The sequence below is a fragment of the Anser brachyrhynchus genome (assembly GCF_964034855.1).
Source record: "Anser brachyrhynchus genome assembly, chromosome: 15".
In the NCBI taxonomy this organism is placed as follows: Eukaryota; Metazoa; Chordata; class Aves; order Anseriformes; family Anatidae; genus Anser; species Anser brachyrhynchus.
Window position 1 is genome coordinate 4,493,259 of NC_137733.1, and position 20,683 is coordinate 4,513,941.

Below are 20,683 nucleotides of genomic sequence, written 5' to 3' on the forward strand. Positions count from 1 at the left end.
TCAAATTATTATTACTTGGGACTGAAAAGAAAGCTCAGAGAACATGGAGCATAAATAATGCTGGATTCTTAAATACTTCCCATTACTAGAGATAAGAACAGAAAGGTCTGGGTGCATTGTCTCAGCAGTTGCACTGGGCTTCATTTGTCACCTGGCCAAACAAAAAAAGAAACTTATAAAATTATAGTAATTTGAGGAAATAGTAACTCACTTTGTTGATGGCAAATTGTCTGTGTCAGGCAGTGCCAGTCAGCAGTGCCTGTAGCCAAAAGGGCCTGCCGTGTCCCAAAGTGCATCAGGCACAGCATTACCAGGCAGTCGAGGGCAGTGATTTCAGTTTAAAACCATTCCTCCTTGTCCTGTCATTATCTGACAGCAAAAAGTTGCTGTCCATCTTTTTATAAGCCCCCTTTAACTATTGAAAAGCTGCAATGAGGTCTCCCTGGAGCCTTCTCTTCTCCAGGCTGAACACCCCCAGATCTCTCAGCTATTCTTTGTAAGAGAGGTGCTCCAGCCCTCTAATCAACTTTGTGGCCCTCCTCTGGCCCCACTCTGAGCCTTGTGGGTCCCTTCCAACCTGGAATATTCTATGACATGCACCAGGGTTTGGACTAAAACATAGTCTGCTGTTATTAGGGAACAGAAGGATGCCAGCTGCTAGTTTCTCCAGCTGTACTGATTAACCTTACTTATAAGGTGTTGTTTTGACAGTGCTTCAGCTAGCAGGAGAATGTAAAACCAGCCTTTGAGACCCATTCTTTTTTATACCGAAGAAGCTAGAATTGACAAGCCCCTATGCAAAGGCTTCATGGTATCAAATGCTGTAGTGTCCTGACCTAGTGTTAGCTCCTTTCCACCAGTGAACTCCATCAGTTCAAGAGCTCATCAGCCAAGCACTCAAGGCAGATGCTTTTCACACTTTTGTTGGAATTTGTAGAAGCAGTACACCCCCCCCCCCCCCCGCCTATAACAGTAATTTGTGTTTTTCTTTAGGCGTACCAGTATCTGGAAGAGATGCGGAAGAGAATTCCATGCACAAACCTGACTTACTATGTCAACCAGCAGACCATCGAGGCAGTTCACAGAGGAGTAGGCATTCCCATAAACCAAAGCCTGGTTCCAGAGCAAAGTCACCACAGCAGTATGGAGACCAAGGAAGTGGAAGAAGAGGTGGCTGATGAAGTGGAGGATCCCTGATAATTTGTACTTACCAAAGACAAATGTTGACTTTAACACTAACACTAGGTCATTTATTCTGTCCTCATTAGGGGTCGTACCAGTCAACCCACTGCTGCAGACAGACTTTTTGGTTATTACCAAGAAATTTATTTTTTTCTGCTTGACTGTACAAGCATCATTACTGAAATTATGTATCATTTCAAACACTACATACAAAGAGCTGGGTATATACATAGCCTGTTCTGAATCTAGTTTTAGTATCTTAATAAACCTGAAGGGAAAAAAAAAGGAAAAAGAGAGAGAGAGAGAGCTGTGTATTGTAACTGCAGTCTTGTTCAAGTCCAGAAAACAGCTGAGGTAAGAATTCCTGAGCTGACAATTTTCAAGTACAGCTTTGGTCTGCTAAGGTGCTAACATACTTATCTTTCCTTAGAAGGCAGAACTTCTGAAAACAAACAATCTCCGTCCTGCTTGGCTAGGAGCTTGGTCAAAAGTCAAACTACTCCCATACTGCAGAAGGGAGGGAGACTTCCCCACCTCAAAGCTTTATTTAAAATATAGGGCCGTGCAGACTAGGGCTTTTGAGATCAAAATCTGGACCTTAGTTACACTTTAATACAACCTTCTTTCTGTACTAATATTATATCAAAAGAATTCTCGCTTTGTAACTCCAGTACAGCTCTAACTCAAACCTTTAATGTTTAGCACATTTTTTCAGTTCACTGCAGCTATTCCATGCTTACATCTCAGCTGCTGCAGTGTCATTGCTGACACTATCCTACCCTGTGCTTCAAACAGCAGACCTCTAACTATTCCACCAGACGCTGCCAGAAGAAATGGGAGCTTTTTTTTATAGGTATGTCACAGCCCTGGGAGGTAAGTGGCTGTTTCCAGCCCTCCTGTTTTTCTGACAAGAAGTCAGCTATGAGATCTTCCCTGTATTTTTAGCAGAGGACTCAAACCTGCCAAGGTTATAAATAGCTGGGGGTGGGGGCTGGGGGAGGTGTGGAGAGGATGGCAGTGCTAGCCTACCTTCCTGCATCTGTACACGCCGTACCGGATAGCAGTAGCTCACTAAATTGGCCTCCACTACAAAGTCCAGATGTCAAGTCAGGTTCGCTGGCGTACAGCTCTGCACCCTTCCCCCTTCTTCCTCTTCTCCAGCCAGGTGACAGTCGAAGAGGCCCCAGCAGTGCCTACATACATCCAGCTGGCAAGAGTACGAGGTAAAGTCAGTTCTGTTACCCTTCAGCTAGGAAGGGACAGTTTTGTTGAGTTTCTTTTTCAGGTTCTCCATTAGTAGCAAGTTCTGCAAGGCCAGCCTCCTGCAGTCCCCATCTGGATCTTTTTCCACCACATCTGTAAAAGAAGAAGCCACTGTAAGTTAGAAAATAGGTGGAAAAAACGGACTTTTACCTAACATGTCTGTACCGTTTCAGTCACCATCACAGAACAGCACTAAATGAAACATCAAAAGAAACATCCTCCACGGCAGAATTTATATTTGTGCCCTTGAGCTATTCTACAGCTGACCTGCTAGCATGAATGTAGCTTACAATTAGAAATCAACTTATTCAAAACCCTGATGTCTCCATGCTGCCCGTTCCTACAGCCTAAACAAACGCTCAGTGCTCCCTCCTGAAACCCGTGGTCACAGCACACTTGACTGGAGGAAAGAAAGCAGCAGGCCCTGAGGTTCAACACATTTTCAGTTGCGCTAGTCTTCTGATAAACGAGTCAATCTCTTACACTTTCTGCAGCATGTAAGGGAGGGGAGTAAGCTGCTTCAAGCAGCTGTTATTTCAGGGGCCCTTACTAGGCCTGCAAAGTAAAAACCAGGATGCACGCAGGATGTCTGAGCAGGGGGAGCCTGGAAGAGCTGAGCGCCTGTGTAAGGATATCCTGTACGCACAAGCAGCGCGCTCAGAGCCCGGCACTGTCAGCCCAAACACATGACTCATTCAGATTGAGTAGAGCTATTTATAAACTCCGGGAGAGCTTCATTATGGTGTTTCCAAACTCCCTCTACAGAAGCAAAACCGGGAAGGCTACAAGACAGGTTACTACAAGCTTGTAAGCTAAGAGCCTGCTGTTGGCACTGCTTCTAACTGCACGAGTACAGACCTTGAATTGCTGCCACCGCAAGGGAGGCACTGGGCACTAGAATACATTTAGGTTCTTCCATAAAAGAAACTTACCCATGACAGCACTTTCAAGGGGTGGGGAATTCCCTCAATTCCTCAGCAGCTGCCTTTGAAGGAACTGTTTCCTAGAAATGCTTAGGTGTTCCCCTCCTCCCCGCCCAGGAACAGTTAGGCTGCTCAGTTGTAGGTAGCTTCTCTCTACAGCTGAAATGTCCCAAAGCAGCCACTAAGAGGACTACTGTGACAGCACCCGAACCTTCTTACACCATTCTGCAAACACTTTCTAAAGGGAAACAGTTCTAGGTCCAGCCCCAAGTCTGAAGAGCAGGAACAGTTATTCCTGCTATGAACTACAGCAATCTGCACAGGCTGGGAGGTAATTACAAGCGGGAGCAGAGGTAGAGATTTCTGCCACATGCAGCATGGAGAACATTTTCCAGTCCCTCTTTGTGTGTTAGCCATAGGAGAAACGTACAAGCTCTAAGCTGAAGCCCGAAGCCGTGATGTCTCCCAGCTGTTAGGCAGAGTAGTGGAAGGCTTGCATGCTTGACAGCTCGTCATTTTTCCCTGCTATAACAGCAGACCTAATACATGTTGCTTCTTTCAAATCATGTCTGGAACAGCAAGTCTGCTAGCTCAAAACCGTGACTCAGTCACAAAAGCAGGTCTCTAACAACTGACCTCAGCTGCTGGAGCAGCAAGAGCCCAGTACCTCCCTGTGATAGTGTTTGACCAACAATCTTACAACAAACAGCAAAGCCACAGCCCAAAAAGTTGTTTCAGGAAGCAGCTCTAGAAGGATACATAGGTTTTAAAATACACTTCAATCGTATCTGACCAGATGCGCAGCCAAGTGCATTCTTTACCATTTCTGAATCTCCCTTTCCCTAGTATGCGCACACCTCTGAGTTTATTCATTTCCACCAGGATCCATCACGCAATTTTCATGCAACAGCACCACATTAAAAAATGATTACGCTTCCTACAGGCATCAGAGATGCTGCTAGCTCTGTCCTCCTTCTTCCAAAAGTAACCCATTAAAAGCAGGCTACACCGACCCTCGTTCAGAAGAGGTGGTCATAACCTTCCTCAAAAGTCTTTGCTTGCTAATAGCAGTGGTTAGCAACAAAGACAAACAGATGCTTCAGAGCACACTGCGTGTCATGGGAAAAGTAAAGTTTTTGGCCCCACAAGGCAGCTCTCTTCCTCTTAAAGGACACAGAGCTCCACAACGTGCAAGGATCAGAGGCCGCCTGTGTCAGTGTTGCTTCCTGCCTGCTCCCTGGGGGAAGCCAACTCACCAAGAGTGAGAATGGTGAAGGAAACCAAGCCGGGGAGTCACATGAAGGCCACTCAGAATACAGCGGAGGCTTCAGAGGCACAAAGCACACAGCATTATTCCCCCTTGTGCTTGCAGCACACTGCCAGACGCAATCACAAGTATGTGCAGCCCCAGCTTAGCACAACCCATAAAAACTGCAGCCTGCACACAGCGCATCTTACATCAATACAAACCAAATCATTTGCTCTCTTTCATAGGTTGTTCATCAGCAATAGGATGTTCAGAGATGGTGCCATGCTCTTCTTCCTTTTGTTATTAGCACTAAGGAAACCCACCTTCTGCGCACATAGCTTAAAACAAGTCTTGTCTGTTACTGCCAGTCAGAGTCACTGCCTGGACGTAACAGGCATGGTTTGGGCTGGCACACAGTTAATTTTCTTCATAGAGGCTCACACAATGCTGTGTATTGTTTTTTTTTTATTTTAAATAAAAACAGTGGTGATACCACACTGATGGTTTAGATGTTGCAGAACAGCGCTTACGAGAGCCACAGACTTTTCTGGTTTTTATGCTGCCCTGCCAGCAAGTAGGCTGGGGGCACACCAGAAGCTGGGATTCTCTCCCCTGTCCCACCTGGAAAGAGTGAGCGAGCGGTGGTGCGGTGCTGAGCTGCCTGCCAGGACTAACCCGCAACAAACATGTAATATGACTGTGTGTGCTGCAGCTTCAGGAGGGGAGTGGTTGGAGGCTTAGAAAGAGAAAGGGAGCCCACAGTATATTTTGGGATATTTGCTTGGCAACCGTTTCAAACTTTGAGGACAGTCACACTTCGAGATGCCATAAGCATCTCTCAGCTTATACTTTAGGTACCTCTGCAATGCGTCTACAGCACAGAGCGTGGTCTGGTATTTGTCCTAGACTTACGACTGAGCAATAAATATGTTTATCATGCAAGTCTGAGGAGCACAGCACAAGGCCATTACTGCTACAGTCACAATTTTAAAGAGATGTTGCATGCAAACTGCAGCACTAGCCAGAAAAACATTGGCATACACCACCACATCTTACCTCCCAGCCAGGACTGAGTCTCCAAAAGCTCTTCTGTCATGTTGTTTAGAAGATGCTCCGCAGGGACACTGAGCAGCACGGAGGAGATACAGGATAAAAGACCCTGACGCACATACCTGTTGGAGAAGGACCGAACTAGTTAAAACCTGCAGCTTCTTGCTCTACCTTGATTTACTTATTCCTCACCTCCAGGGTTCTCCAGCTCCCACTATTTCTTATTACAACTATTGCCATGTTCCTACTGACTAGGAGTGTAACCATGCACCAGCTGGCACAGCACTCACATACAGAGCCCCTGCCGTGCTGTGTCTCAGGGAGCCCAGCATAACTCAGGGACCTGCAATAGTGCAAGGTTAAAGCAGAAGTTGGATGTTTACAGCGTTTTAGCTACGTCTTAATTTCTTTCCAAGTCGCATGCAGGAATTGAATCTAAAGTTTTCTCAGCTTCCTCAGTTGAAATAGCTGAAAACATCACAAGAATAGTTGAAGGAAAAATCTGTCACGCTTTTTACAGGTAATGACTGTACCTCAACACCAGAAGACATTAGCTAAGTTCCTATGTTGGTCTGACGTTAAAGCAATGCTTTCATTACACGCTCTTGCAATACTCAGCCACAAGAACACAAGACCAGAGGTAAGCACAAAGAATAGATTAAATCATTGACATTCTCAGCCAGCTGCTAGTCTTGGACAAGGAGAGGTGGTGGCTGGATGCTTACTCACAGGGGATCTTTGAAAACAAAAGCATACAACTACAACTCACGAGTCAGTGTGGAAACGCAGAGCCCAAACAAACTCCATCAGTGCCTTTCCCATTGCAGTAACTGCCTGTAAAACAGGATTATGACACAAGCACTGAATACCTTCACATTCACACCACCCTCAAGAACCGGGCCTTGACGTATACTGCTGTAACCCTAACATCAAGGTTACAACCAGCTATTTTATAGATGAGGAAACTGAAGCAGTGAATAGTAAAGATATGTCCAACTTCCCACAGAAGTTGGAAGAAAAACTATCAGAAGCAGCAGAAGAAAGTGCAGGGATGTCTAAATCCCGTATCTCCTTTCTGACCATCTTTTTTCAGCCCTTTTAGGGACTTCTCAGCACATGACTCAAACTTACTGCCAGTCTAAGTGTAGCAGGCCCCAGAATGCACCCCCAAGCTCCCAGGCTAGAAGTCAGTCCCGCTACCTGAAAGCTCATTCAGCCATTCTTACCACAGTGTTGACAGCCAGGTACATCAGGACTGCTAATGTGTGGACCAGTCTTCCTAGGACAAAGTGATCTTCCCCCAGGAGATCAAAAGTTGATAAAGGCCTGCAAGCACAAAATAAACAGTCCCGCGGCAGTGACAGGGCTGAACAGTGCGTCTTTGGAATGGTCAGGGTGGCTGTGCAGAGCAAACTGTCTCATACAAGTCTGAATCCCTAAAAAAAGTTACAGAGTCATTCCCAGTTCAACATGGGCCACAGCTGCTTGCTCCCACACCACTAACATCCTCTACAGCAGGGATCACATGCCCTACCAACAGGCTAGCTTTACGTGGAAGCAACTGCATGCAAAAGCTAGCACTGCTGCCATACTACAAACAAACCATTCAGACAGATATTACAAGAATCTGGATTCTTACGGCATCAGTTACTGATTCTTCCCTAGGTAAACTTGAGAGTAAAATGTGTCCTGTGCACTGTAACACAGTCAGAAGGATCAATCCATGTGACAAGACAAAACCTGAGGCAGGTAACTTCTATTAAAGACTACAATCTGAGTGCTGTGGCTTTGTGTGAACTCCCCAAGGTCAGCCAAAATGCTGTTTGGTACTGCCAAATTCATCCCCCTACGTACCTGCCGACAGGTTATGCTTAGTAGCATATATTCACTTACTGCAGGGTCTCACATATTCCTGGCCAAGAAAACTTCATAGGCTAAGTCCGAGAGCACAAAATCGTCCTCTCTAAGCTTGATCAATGAGCCAGGCATCAGCATGGTGTCACAGGACCCCCACACAGCTTCTGGGCTTTACTCTGCTGCTCTCAGACAAGCAGAAAGGTTCACTCTTGCTGTTGCCAAACCCACATCCCAAGGTGTTCACTCACCTGTCAAAGTTCTGGAGCAATGGAAAAAAGAAGTGTCCAGCAACAGAATTGAATTCATTTGGGCCAGAAGCCACTTGCACTTGAGATGGACCCTGTCCAAGAGAAACATGAAGTTTAGACACAAGATATAGGACCCAACCGTTCTACATTCATCCACTGCAGCCAACCCACTGTCAACTACTGCTTACTTGTACCCCTATGACTGCTAGTTTCCAGACCAGTCACCTCCCTTCCCACTTAGGATCCTCTCACACATCTAAATGTTTCAGTACAATGTATCTCAGTACTGCTGGGTTACATATTAAAACCAAGAACATTCAAGGTGTAGAGTTCGAGAAAGCAAGTCCCCTAGGACAAACCACAGGGGAGTTAAGGGACCCATGAAACTGGCATCAGTTCATCTCCCTGAAAAAGAGAAGCCTGAGACAGTCCAGTCTGAAGGAGGATGCCCTGGGATCTGTGAGTGCAGTTAACAGCTCCCTGCAGTGGCCAGACAAGCTCAGAACAGGCACAGAGCAGACACAGCCATCCCTCAATGTGAGACAAGGAGTTCAAGGTCTATTTTCCTTTTCCTCCTGGGAAAGGATTATGGGATTTGGTACTTCCCATGGAAAAAAAAAAAGGCAAGACATTAAAGTGAAACTGACATTTTAAGTTACCCAGTCTTGCCTCTGGATTAAGCCCAATTTCACAGGTATTTTGCTCTTTCCAGACAGAGCTACAGCAAGTCATACTGTCCTTATTTTTGCTGTATTTGACATAAGTTGGTTTCTGCCCTGGTCTCACCTTCGCAAACCTCCTAGTCTTGCTTTTGATCCTCTCATCAACTATTTTTCTCCAGTCATTAGAGCTGTCACTTCCAGGAAGGAGCTGGACACAAGGCTTTTCGACATGCTTGATCTTCCCATGCACTTTGGGAAAGGACAGTTCCCGAGCTGCCAAAACCAATACCTAGAGGAAAAAAAAGGGATGTTCTGTTAAAAGGGGATAATCCCTGTACTAGGCAACAACAACAGCTAACCTGCAGCCAAACCAGTCAGAATAGCAAGGCAGAAAGGCACAACAGTTCTAGAATTAAGAAAGCAGGGTGAGTGCCTGAACCCAGTCAGCTGACTCCGAGGTATTTGGTCAACGGCTCAGTCACTCAACTCTGAAACAGAACAGGGGCTCCTTTTTCAGACACGGTAAGTGAAATGATGTGGAAGGAGCCACAGGCAGACTGCTGTCTTTCAGAAAGTGATCACAGATTGATGACACGTTAGGAAACAGCAGCAGCTGTTAGGCAGCAGACCATCACACGCTTTGCATTCTGTGGGCAAGGACTGCTGTCTGAGTGTAGCAGGGTTAAGAACAAGAGGGGAATGCCAGGCATAAATACGAACATAACAGATTCCTATGCCTGCGCTTCCTCCTCACCTGTTCCTACAAGGAATAAAGGTTAACACCTTTACATCTTAGGGACACTACACTGGTGCAACAAAGCCACAATGAAAATGAGAAGCAAGGAGATGAGCACTTACATCAAGAATATCCATGCGCTGACGCAGACTGTAGTTCAGGGAATAGAACTGGGAGGTCAAGTACTGTGCTACCTGGACAGAAAGATCAAGGAGCGGTGAACACAAACCCAGTAAACAGCCTTTCCACTAATTCTAAAAATTCTAAATTCTCCATTTCAGGCAAAGTCCTGCTTCCTGTTAGTTAACAACAAGCCTCTAAGAGAGGGGAAGAGAAACACTGTATGAACAGGGGAAATTCAGACACTTCCACTTCTAGATTCTCCCAAAGGAAGTAAACAACAAAAGGGATTTTGCTATTCTTCTCTCCCTCCTATGCAGAGGCATCCAAACGTTATGGCAGATGATTACAAACAGCGGTCAAATCTTTTAGAGAGTGCGTGCCTCGGTTTCATTCTATGTGAAGCAATCTCCCTTCAGCACAAGTCCTTATCTAAATTGCCTTGCCTGGTATATGGTTTACCCATATACCAAATCTCTCCCAGTCTGCTACAGCTCTTGACTTTTTCTTTCCTGTTGTTTGCCATCCATTGCAGATTCTTCAGTATACAGCCCATCTCTGTGTAAATGCTGTCAGACATCCGCCAGCTGATCTACCACACTCTGATAGCTGCTTCTACAAAGATAAGAGACTTCACCTGCTTAAATTTTTCCCTGTGCCTCAACTGAAAAAGGGAAGAAGTAAGAGAGACTAACAGGTATTGGATCCACGGTTAAAACGGCTACTTGGGCCCTCTGACGGAGCTCTGCAAAGCCTTCAATGCAGGTCTTCTCCTCCAGATGCAATAGTATTTTTGCCAACTCGACACTAACCTGCTCAAAATAAGAAAAAAAAAAAGCAATTGAGTCACTGCAGGTGTTTTCTTTCTCCTAGGATTTACAGAGCAGAGTTCACTTTCCATTTCTAATGCTTAAGTAAAGAAAATGAGGGAACAGAATACAGGCAACAACATGCCGCCTTTCACACGAGGGAGAGAAAAGATATTAAGATAAATGCCATCAAAACAGATTTCTCAAAACACGTATCAACCCCCTAAGCTGATTTCTCTGTCCACATTCACGTTTCACTTTGGCTTTTTGGACAAATGGTAAACATCATAAGATAGGAAAGCCTATTACTGAAATTTGTGGGTTAAAGGGCACTGTAGCACAGGCAACGTCCATCCAGTCCCTTACCATATTACAGCCCTTCCCTCTCTTAGCTGGCCGAGGCACCTATCACTGGCACTACAAATCCCATCTTCAGCTGTTCGCTAACAGGTAGTGGTGAGCAATCAAACCAGTCCTAAGTTCCTCTCACAAAAGCTTTTTGCCTTGATCAGTACAAACCACCTACTCCCTCAGGAAGTACACTTCTACAAGCAAATAGGGAAGTCCATTTGATTTTATCCCCCCTTTTGTTGGGAAATAACAATCAATTCAATTTCAATTCAATATCAATGACATACAAAATTAAAATCACTTTGTCTGTGGGATTGGTGCTCCCCTGTAAATTTCCTTTATGAAGTTTTTTCTGCTCAGCACAAGGTATGGAGCTTGCTCTGCTGCCTCGAGTTACTGCTAAGTTCTACTTGCAAATGCACTTCATTTTCAGTGCTGGAGCTGCTAAATGCCATGCTGCTGCCAGCACATTCGCCTGCTTCTTTGCTCCTTTGTGCTCTCTAGCCTAGCAAACTACTTACAAAGCAACTGTTTGCTTCTATTTCCCTTCCCAAGTTGAAAGCTCTAAATTCAGGTACACACAGCTCTGCTGGCTGCTCTGTTGGCAAAGTTAGTCTCCTCACAAGGGCAAAAGGATAACATGCCCACCAGTAACCGTTAGCTCAAACTACTTCACCTCTCTTGTTGCTGCCAGATTCTTTCGAACCAAGCTCTCAAGAGCCTTGACTGTAGCTTCCCATTTGTCTGTATCTTCAGATCCTGTCAGGACTGAAAGACAAGAGAAACAAGAACTATTCATAGAATTGTTCTGCTTGGGTGTATACCCCAACTTCCTTCTGACAGTATTCTGTCTTTTTATAGGAAAGCATCATTGACCCTGCACAGGAGCAGCATTAGGAACTACAGAAGTTACTCGGAAGTGATGGTTTAGCACTTGAGTCCAGATAACTGAAATACTACAAATTGAGTATTTCAATTCGTTGAGTAATTCTGACCTTCTTCAAATTAGCTCAGAACAAAAATAAACCTAAAGAGACCACTCTGCCCAAAACAGTAAGAAGCAGATGAAAACTCGGCCCACGATCTCCTACCTTCAATACAGTCTCGAATATACACTGGAGCCTTAGTCTTCTTTAGTTCTTTGTCCTCTGACATGTCATAAGGAGTAAGATCATCATCACTGTAAAAGAAATAAAGGCAGGAGTTAGTTTATGGGGTACAGCTGTTCTCCTTCCCTCAGCTATCCACACAGAACGTAAAGCAGCAGCACAGGCACTACCGTAACACCGCCACTCTTGGATAATACAGCAGCACTGCTGAAGCTGAGACTAAAAGAGTTCCCTAGGGAGTTCTATGAATTGCTCTGAAACCCAGTGAAAGAGCAGTTCTGCAACCAGATCTGGAACTGGATCTCTTGGTCAAGTGCAGAAGTAGTCAGGTGACCCAGAGGCAAGAAGCCAATTCTTAAGATTTCTTTATGTATTGGTAAAGTGATAGGACGAGACAGGCCCGCTAACTAAGTGGGTGGATACATTGATAATTCCAGGAAAAAAAGTATACTAAGTCAGTCAAATGGAATAAATATAATGATTGCACACGACAACGGCTTTGCTCCAGTTACTGATTAACAAACTTGCCTGCAGTTTCCTACACAACATCCTACCCGGCTGAACAAGGCCTGCTCCCTCATTCTGGTCAGAAAGCACAAGATTGCCGAGGTAAGCAGCTACCAATAGCTCCCTTCTCTCCCAGTCTTCCCTTAAGAACCTACCACTCCCTTTCCCATTTCCTATCAGCTTCTTGTCCCCACACCTGTCAAGCTCAGCATCCGACTCCTCATCGGACACCACGTGGGTCGCTGCTGTATGGGATTTTCCGTTACTTTCCGATGCCAGTGGCAGCGCAGCATCTGCTTTCTCATTCCTGCTACGGGCAACAAGAAGCATTAAAACCAGTAAGATTAACAGTCCGTACTCACGAGCAAAAAGCCACCCATACCACCAACCCTCGCTGTCTCAGTAGAATGGCAGATACTTATTTCTACTGCAGTCTCCCACCTAGCTTGGCCTTCATAAAGAACAAAGTCCTGGGAGGCAGAATGGGATGACGGGAGAATCAGAATCCCATAACAGAAAAGCAACAGATAACAAAAATTAAGTTAGCTAGCTTGCTACATTCTCCCTGTACTGACTTGTGTCTAGGACCGCTAAGGAAAGTCCCATCTGTGATAACTGGATCACGCTGGTCTGCAGAGTATTCAAAGCTACGAATGGAACTGAACAAATGGGGAAGAAGCATCTTTAACCATTCCTAATGGGATTAATTTAATAACAAAGAAAAAATTTCTCTGTTCTTATATTTGTGGATATTTTTGTGGATTTTTGTATGTCCTTTCACCTCGCTACTTCTCAACGGCTGTCTCAAACAGCTGTCTATGCTGATTACACCCCTAAAACGAGAGCAATAAATCTGTATTTCACCAGAGTGCTGGACAGCTTCATCTGCTATTAAGTGTTTCATCCATCTGTTGATACAAATAAGTGCTTCAAGCACCTCAGCCGATGCCAGGGAAGTTAATAGCACCACAGAACCAGTCTTTACGCTGACGGATACGCTAGATTTTTGTTACTGATGAGTGGGTGGGGGGTGGCTGCGTGTGACCCAAACATCAAAAGACTCCCCAGATGTGACCAGAAAGGCCCGTTCAGTTCTACTCAGGGGAACATAAGACCCCCAGGAACCGCAGCACGGTTTCGCCATGCGTGGCTATCAAACTGGCAGTTCTAATATATGCTACCATTTCAATTATGAATTTCAAATAATTATACTGCATTATAAGAATAAGGTGCATTATAATGCTTTATGAAAATACAAGGAATGACTAAATAGATGAGGCCTCTTCAGTCTGGAAGAGACAAGTGAGGGAAGATACCATAGACAAATAAAGTCACAAGGAGCAGAAAAAAGGTAAAAATGGAACAATGCATCTTTTCCGGATGTGGACTCTGCAAATAATCAACGTCGGGGCTGGGTGGGTGGGTGGGGAATCTAACTTGCCAAGTTCCCCAGTATGGTTTTTTTGTTATTTGCTCCTTAAATGGCACGGAAATGAAGAGTAGCAATATCTTACTTGTCATCTGGGAGGCTTGGGACAGCACAGATCGATGGAGCCTGCACCAGAAGGGACTTCAGCTCTCTTGCTTCATCATCTTCTTCGTACTAGACATTCAGAATAACCGTTACTTTAAGATTGCAAGCATGACCAGCACTCAACATTTGACCCTTATCGGGGTACAAATGAGGACTGAATCAGAACAGACAACACACACCAATCCTATTTGTTTCAATCGCTGTCCAGCCAGCAGTAATCTAAGAAAGATGCTGTATGGTGATTGTACCATATGTAATCTTCACCCCTATATTTAATGGTAGTACTTGGTCAGCCCTTGTCTGAATGTTATTTACAATCTTCAAAACACTTAATAACTGGCTCTGCAACACGATGGATGATGCAGATTTTTAAAGAAAGGATGCAGTTTTCATCACATAATTCTTACAAACTCTACTACTAACAGCACAGCAAAAATCCCCACGTTTAGCTTGAAAATCTCAACTCAGAGATGTTCCTACCATTGCAGGGACTGCATGCTCACCCCTGGTCTAGGTGTGAAGTTCCCTCTTCACTTCCATAGATCAGAATCTCATGCAATGATAAATCTCTAGCACTCCATTATTAATTAACAGTTTGCCCTAAACTTTGCCATCAGCATACACCCCTAAGGCCACTCTCACACATCCATTTGTTTTCTACGCAACTGTTTTTTGTGAGCAGACACCCTGTTGCTGCCTCTCTTTATTTCCAGGTAGTGTTAGAACTCACTGTAACGCCCCAGATCACCCGCTTTAAAGCTCGTATTTCCTCCATGCCTTGCACACCAAAGAAAAAATTCCTTATAGCCCTCACCTGAAACTTCAGCACAGGCCCATCGGTGTTTATTTTTGAACTAATGCTCTCTGCCACAATCATTCCCAGACGCCGGATCTGTGGCAGGCTGCTATCCAAGTGACATTTCACACCTTCCATCATGCTTGTAAGAAGTTCTGAAAAAATAAATAGCACATGACACAAAGTCAGAAAAAAACCATGCATCTTCATGCCAGCTCCATAAGAGGGCAACATTAGCCACCCACCACCCAACAATGGGTAGAAACCTAAAAAGGGCCTACGCAAGCAGGACTTCTCTGCGATGGCAGTGTTTCCCTTCAGCACCAATATCGGAAAAACATGCTTTTTCACGGGCTGGAAAGTCAACAAAACATTACAAGTATATTCTAAATTTGGAACATTTACTTTTTCACTGAAACATAAAACAAAAAGGATGGCAAAACAAGTCAATCTTTAGCTCGTTTTTAGAGTTTTGAAGCCACGTAAGTGTAATACCATACTATGAGGAAACTGCAAGCTCCGACCAGCACAATACCATTAGGAAATAACTTTCCTAAAGCAGAATTAGCTCTAGAGCAAAAGAGACAAAACAGGTCTTCTAAATCAACCCTCCAACAATTAAAAAAAGAACCACACACACAGAAGTAACTCTAGAAACTGGACAGATATTTTTCTTGGAACAGAAATTGAAATTTCAGACCAGGACTCTTTAAACCAGGACCTTTCAGAGAAGGACCACTCCTTTTTGTTAATTCTGAACCTGTCTTAGTGTCATTTGACAGCTCCTAGTTCTTGCTCTGGGAAACAAGTAAACACTCTCTTTATTCACTCATCGGATCCACTTCTTCCCCTAGCAGTGCACACCTGCAGCCCAGAAGGCCAACTGCATCCTGGGCTGCATCACCAGAGCAGCGGCCGGCAGGTCGAGGGAGGTGACTGTGCCCCTCTGCTCTGCCCTTGTGAGGCCCCACCTGGAGAGCTGCACCCAGGGCTGGAGCCCCCAGCACTGCAAGCATTAGGTCTGTCAGAATGGGTCCAGAGGAGGGCCACGAAGATGCTCAGAGGGCTGGAGCACCTCTCCCCTGGGGACAGGCTGAGAGCTGGGGCTGTTCAACCCCTAGAAGAAAAGGCTGCGGGGTGACCTTATTGCAGCTTTTCAATACTTAAAGGGGGCTTTATAAAAAACATGAAGGGCGTATTTTTGCTCAGTCAGATACTGACAGGACAAGGAGGAACGGTTTAAAACTAAAAGAGGGTAGGTTTAGATTAGAGGTTAAGAGGAGATTCTTCAGAGGGTGCTGAGGCACTGGCACAGGCTGCCCAGAGAGGCTGTGGGTGCCCCATCCCCAGAGGTGTTCAAGGCCAGGTTGGACGGGGCCCTGGGCGACCTGACCTAGTGGGAGGTGTCCCTGCCCATGGCGTGGGGGTGAAACTGGATGAGCTTTCAGGTCCTTTCCAACCCAAGCCATTCTGTGACTCCACTCCGCTACGCACGCTGTAACTCCAGGACAGTCCCTGCCTGTAACTCACCATCCCTACCCACCTAGCCACTAATCCCACCACGGGCAGCAGCACGACGCAGAGGACAGAGCCTAACCAAGCAGCTCTTTATTCTCGGTGTACTCCCCACCCCCATTTCTGGAGCCTTATTCATGCTCCAGGAGCAAGACTATAAATTGGAAGTCAAATCACCCGATTCCTCTAACCACTCCCAGAGGCAATTCTGCTTTTCCTATGACAAAACATACGGATCCCTAAATCCGCTGTTTAGGTAAGAGCCATAGTTCAAAGATATCAGCCTTCGCTTCCATGATTCACAGCTACGTACTTGGAGTTATATTGTACATGTACTAAAGAAAAAGGACTCCAGCAGGATGCACAGTTCGCCAAAATGAAACTGGGACAATTTTGATAGCCTACACATCAAAACCAGATCTTTTTCTACTCAACAGTCAGTTTTTCCGTGAAGCACATCGATGCCCCGCTTCTCCTGCCACCTCACCTTGTCTGCAGCTCTCTATTTCAGGCTCCTTCAGGTGCGAAAGGCAGATAAGGATGGCCTTGCTAATATATTCCTGCTGCTCAGCCGGGGAGTGTTTCACAGCACTGCTACTGCTCCAGGTCTCCAAGAGTTCTTGCAGCACCTGAATCAGAGCGTAAACAACTTTGTTTGCCCAAATTGGCTTGAAACGGATCTTTTCCATACATAATTTCCTTTCTGAAGGAACACTCTAGCTTTCATACAGCCCATGAAATGTATTATGATGGTCCTTTGGTTTTTATGCTTTCACAGTGCAATTACTCTCCCTGCCAGTGGAGCTAACTTGGTATTTCAGGGCCCAGAATGATATTATGCTTGGCCAACTAAGAAGTCCATATCACCTCCCTTTAATACCTTGTTAAAATAATGCTTTTTGCTTAAAAGCGCTAAGTATTTTTGTTTCTCATAATAATACGTGTTGTTTTGCATACCATTTATCAAAAACCAGTATGCTGTTTACACAATGCTTTTAGTCCCACCTTCGAAGTCTAAATAGGTGCCGGGACTCACAGATTTTAGAACCTTTGACCAGTGGGAAAAAATATATTAAAAAAAAAAAATCACCATTACAAATCTGTAGCAATTTCCAGAGATAACAACTTCCTAGAAGTTCCATTAAACTGCTGACTTGGAGAGGGAAAAGATCTGCATCCCTGCTGAGGCAAAGGTAGATAAAAAAGATTCCAAAGCATCAGCCATTCTGCACAGACTGCTCTCAGTCAACTTCAGCACTTTCTGCCATCTGCCACACAGGCAGGGGACGAAGGAGAAAGCTGAGAAGGACAGGGCATGTGAGGCCCTTGTAGGAATCCAGGTGTCATTAGTTTTGCTGCTGGGAAGGCAATTTGCCAATTAAATATGAAAAACTAACAGCAGAGTGCAGAAAGTCCTTGCCCAGTCCATCACAATTCATCTGTTTTGCACCAGTCAGTGCGGCAGGGCTTCCTTCACTCTCACGAACAGGAGCAGAAGTGACTTAGAGAAGCACCCTAATTCTCCACCACACAGACACCCACTCGGATCAGCATTTTTTCCAGCAGATACATCACCAGAAACATGACTTAACCTTACTTTGATCAATAAGGCACGCCGAAGACTGTCCAGGGACAGGTAGCCGAGGAGATTCTGTAGCACAGCAGTCTGTAAAGCAAGACCCGCGGTTTTCATTAACTGGGAACAAAGCTGTCATCCTGCAATGCCGAACGGTTTTGTTTACTATGTTAAACTTTTACGTGTGAGGGATTGGTTGACAACATTCAGAGACTGAAAAGTACGCAAATTAAAAAAAAAAAAAGTGCAACACATGAAATTGCTGATGAAACATGGAAAACCAAGAGCGGAATCAGTATTTGTACCATCAAGAGCAGACAAACACAGCACAGAAACAGTCTAGAGAATGTGCCTCAAAACCACCAGCTCAGCGCTTTGGGAAAGGCAGGCGTTCAACGCAGTGCTCACCGTGTAGCCGTACTGCAAGAGGAGGAACTTCTGCGTCACAACAAACTGAGCTTGCTTGTTTTTCACAACCAGGTTCCCCAGCAGCCTAGACAAGACATCTGCCCTGGCAAGACAAAACAACAGCAAAACGTTAGGAAGCCCTGGAATTACTGTCACGCTCTCTCCAATCCTATGGAATTCTGTCAGCAGCTTATTGCAAAGAAGTCAAAAGCTAAGAATCCCTAAAACACCTTTAAACATTAAGAGCCAGTCTGTGGTTCCAAATAATGGTTTTTTTACTCCATGTCACAGCCCAGACCTTTATAGAATAGCACAGGTTCTACCCGAGGGGGAACAATCAGTCAGCTCCTTTAACCCTACACACACACGCATGCCAGCATCTTTCAGAAACGGCCTCCGCAAGTATTTGTGAGAAGGCTCCAGCCTTTGCTCGGGATCAGGGAAGAAAACAGAGTTCTTACCCTGGTGCTCTCTGAACAAAGCCAAGGACCACCGCCTCCATCCAGCGCTCTGGCACACACTCGACCAGTCGCCAGCAAATCCTTTGCCAGATGCAGTCCGACTTGGTGAGATCCGCGAGGCGGGGCACCAGAACGCTCAGAATTTCTTCTGAAGTAGAAGAGGAAACGAGAGGTAAATACACGGACAGGATGGACAGAACCGGCGCGATGGCGCTCAGCGTCAGCCTGCCTATTTAAAGATCCTTACAGGTGGAGAAATACAACACACGGTTTGCGATTCTAAATCCCTCCTGTGGTAAGAACTAACCTAAGGCCTAAGAAACTCGTAGGTATTCCTCATCAGAGTAAACAGACAGAAAATCTCTCCTTCCCCCTCCCCACCCTCCGGGCCCTGTTAACTCTTACTGTGGCCTCAAAGTCGTGGCGGGCCCGACTGAAGGCTAGTCACGTAAGGTGAGTGTTACACACGGGGAGGGATTTCTGCTGGTGTTCCCAATAGGCTCTCAGGCCGCTGGATGAGAAGTGCTAGAAGGTCATTTCATAACTGTGCCCCAAACGGCAGACAAGAAGACGAGTAACCTCAACAATTTTTTAGAGCCAAGCAGACCGCACTCACGCAAGCTGATAAAAAAGCATCAACAGCTATCAGATACGTAGCTGAGTAACCTCAGGAAGCAGAGAGCAGCCTACCTCCTAAAGGGCCAGGATTGCCTCGTCAGTCTCCAACTCCCTCTGGTGATCACTGTCATAGTCACACCTCCTCACTAACACGGCAAACCAGGCTTTCCCTCTCCCCCAGATACTACTGTAAAGCACTCACTTTGTCTCCCGTGAACGCAGACCTTCCCCAGAACTTGAGAAACAAATGATATTGAGCAATCCGAGCCACCTGGGATAAAACAGACACAAACATAACATCACCACCACCAGCAGCATCCAGAGCAGGCACACTTCTACAGGTGCCTAAAAACATGGCTTAATTTCTTTCTCTTGAGGCACGCTCTCTCCTCCCTCCACCACTCGCCTTCAAGAACAAAAAGTCCACAGAATTATCTGTACACAGGCGGAGTGAGAAGCCTGAAGCAGTTCAGTCCCACTTTAACACACCGGTAACAAAACCACAGGTTCGTTCAGCACTGTTAGACTAGCTACACCCGCAGGCTTACTTCCACACAATTAACTGAGCACAGACCACAGCTAAACTCTAGCAACGGATGCAGACATTTAACAGCTCACAGAACCGCAGCTTTCATCAGGATTTTAAACGGCCTCGGCCACCTTTCTCATTCCTTGTATCTTTTATGTGCAAGGAACCTCAGCCTGGAAGACGGACGCGGGGCTCTGCAACGCCCATTACCTGCATTTCAAGCACCAGCACGGGGGTCCGCGCACGAAGCACGCCTGAGGAAGACGTGCCTCCGTGGCACAGCCCTCCCGCAGCCGTACCTCTCAGGGAAGCGGAGATCTCGTGCAGCACCTCGACAATGGCAGCGCCCAGGAGAGGGAAGTAGTTCTGCGGGAAGAACACCGCGGGGTTCCTCCCCCGCAGGCTGTTGCTCACGCGGTCGGGCAGCGCCACGACCCCGGCGAGCAGCGCGTCCTGCAGCTCCGCCGGGCCGCCCCGCGCCTGCTGCTGGCAGACCTCCCACATCAGGGCCGCCAGGCGGCCCTCCCGCACGAACCGCTCCAGCACCTCCACGATCGGCTGCAGCCGACGGCCGGCACTGGGGAAAGACAACGGCCGTGAGCCGCGGCGGTTCCGAAATAATATATAAAAAACCAAACACGCGGGGTGCCGTGCCCAGCGCGGCCGCCCCGGCCCCGCTCGCAGCCCGGCGCCCCCCTCAGCAGGGCCGTGTCACGGCCAGGCCCTCTCGCCCTCCCTGCCCCCGGGGGCTCCTCCGCCAGCACGGGCGGGGCGGGGCGGGGCAGGCCCGGCCGCCCCCTCCCCTCCCTCCCCGCCCCCGCACTGACCGCGGGGCCGCCCCCGGGGGCTCCCCGAGGGCGCCGAGCAGGGCGCTGAGCGCGAGGCCGGGCGGCCCCTCCACGAAGCAGCTCCGCCAGGGCCCGGCCGGCTCCTCGGGCCCTTCCGCCGCCGCCGCCGCCAGGCTCCGCAGCAAGGCCCCGAAGCGCTCCCGCTGCCGCCGCCCGAGGGCGGCCGGGCCCCCCGCCGCCGCCAGCCCGTCCCGCAGGGCGCCCAGCGCCGCCGCCCCGGGCGCGGGCCCGGCCAGGGCCTCCCGCAGGGCGCTCTCCACGGCCGTCGCCATGGCGGCGCCCCGCGCCTCGCTTCCGGCCGCCGCTCGGCGACAGCCAATGGCGGCGCCGGC

The 20,683-nt window shown here is 47.0% G+C and overlaps 2 protein-coding genes across 12 annotated transcripts in view; one reads left to right on the top strand and one right to left on the bottom strand.

Annotated features, from left to right (window-relative positions):
* IFT140 (intraflagellar transport 140) overlaps positions 1–1,467 on the top strand; it is a 77,633-nt gene extending 76,166 nt beyond the window's left edge. For all 9 annotated transcript variants that reach the window (XM_080557007.1, XM_080557005.1, XM_080557001.1 and 6 more), the window contains one exon: positions 994–1,467. In XM_080557007.1, the coding sequence (XP_080413133.1) occupies positions 994–1,197 (204 nt within the window). In that variant the 3' untranslated portion in view covers positions 1,198–1,467. The remainder of the gene's footprint in view (positions 1–993) is intronic.
* TELO2 (telomere maintenance 2) lies at positions 1,304–20,638 on the bottom strand. 3 transcript variants are annotated; one of them, XM_080557025.1, is made up of 20 exons: positions 20,331–20,638; positions 19,803–20,080; positions 19,177–19,245; positions 18,357–18,504; positions 17,896–17,998; positions 17,509–17,577; positions 16,399–16,540; positions 14,415–14,551; positions 13,581–13,669; positions 12,263–12,373; positions 11,542–11,630; positions 11,127–11,218; positions 9,986–10,102; positions 9,293–9,364; positions 8,559–8,723; positions 7,773–7,864; positions 6,894–6,993; positions 6,437–6,501; positions 5,674–5,789; positions 1,304–2,538 (listed from the first exon to the last, which is right to left on the bottom strand). In XM_080557025.1, exons 1-20 carry the CDS (start codon positions 20,621–20,623, stop codon positions 2,432–2,434), a joined length of 2,454 nt encoding a protein of 817 aa, XP_080413151.1. In that variant the 5' UTR covers positions 20,624–20,638; the 3' UTR covers positions 1,304–2,431. The 3 variants fall into 3 exon arrangements, with proteins under 3 accessions (XP_080413151.1, XP_080413150.1, XP_080413152.1); XM_080557024.1 differs by having other exon boundaries at positions 12,263–12,376; XM_080557026.1 differs by lacking the exons at positions 1,304–2,538; positions 5,674–5,789; positions 6,437–6,501 and having other exon boundaries at positions 6,969–7,103; positions 12,263–12,376.
* Positions 20,639–20,683: the final 45 nt, after the last annotated feature.

Bases quoted from the DNA above. Each gene is read 5' to 3' on its own strand.
- TELO2 (XM_080557024.1), bottom strand. From the start codon at position 20,623: ATGGCGACGGCCGTGGAGAGCGCCCTGCGGGAGGCCCTGGCCGGGCCC. The intron at 13,670-14,414 runs GTGAGGGCTATA...CTGAATGTCTAG, and splicing joins GGCCTGTGCTGAAGTTTCAG to TACGAAGAAGATGATGAAGC. The intron at 9,365-9,985 runs GTTAGTCTCTCT...CTTTCTGTCCAG, and splicing joins TAACCGTGGATCCAATACCT to GTAGCACAGTACTTGACCTC.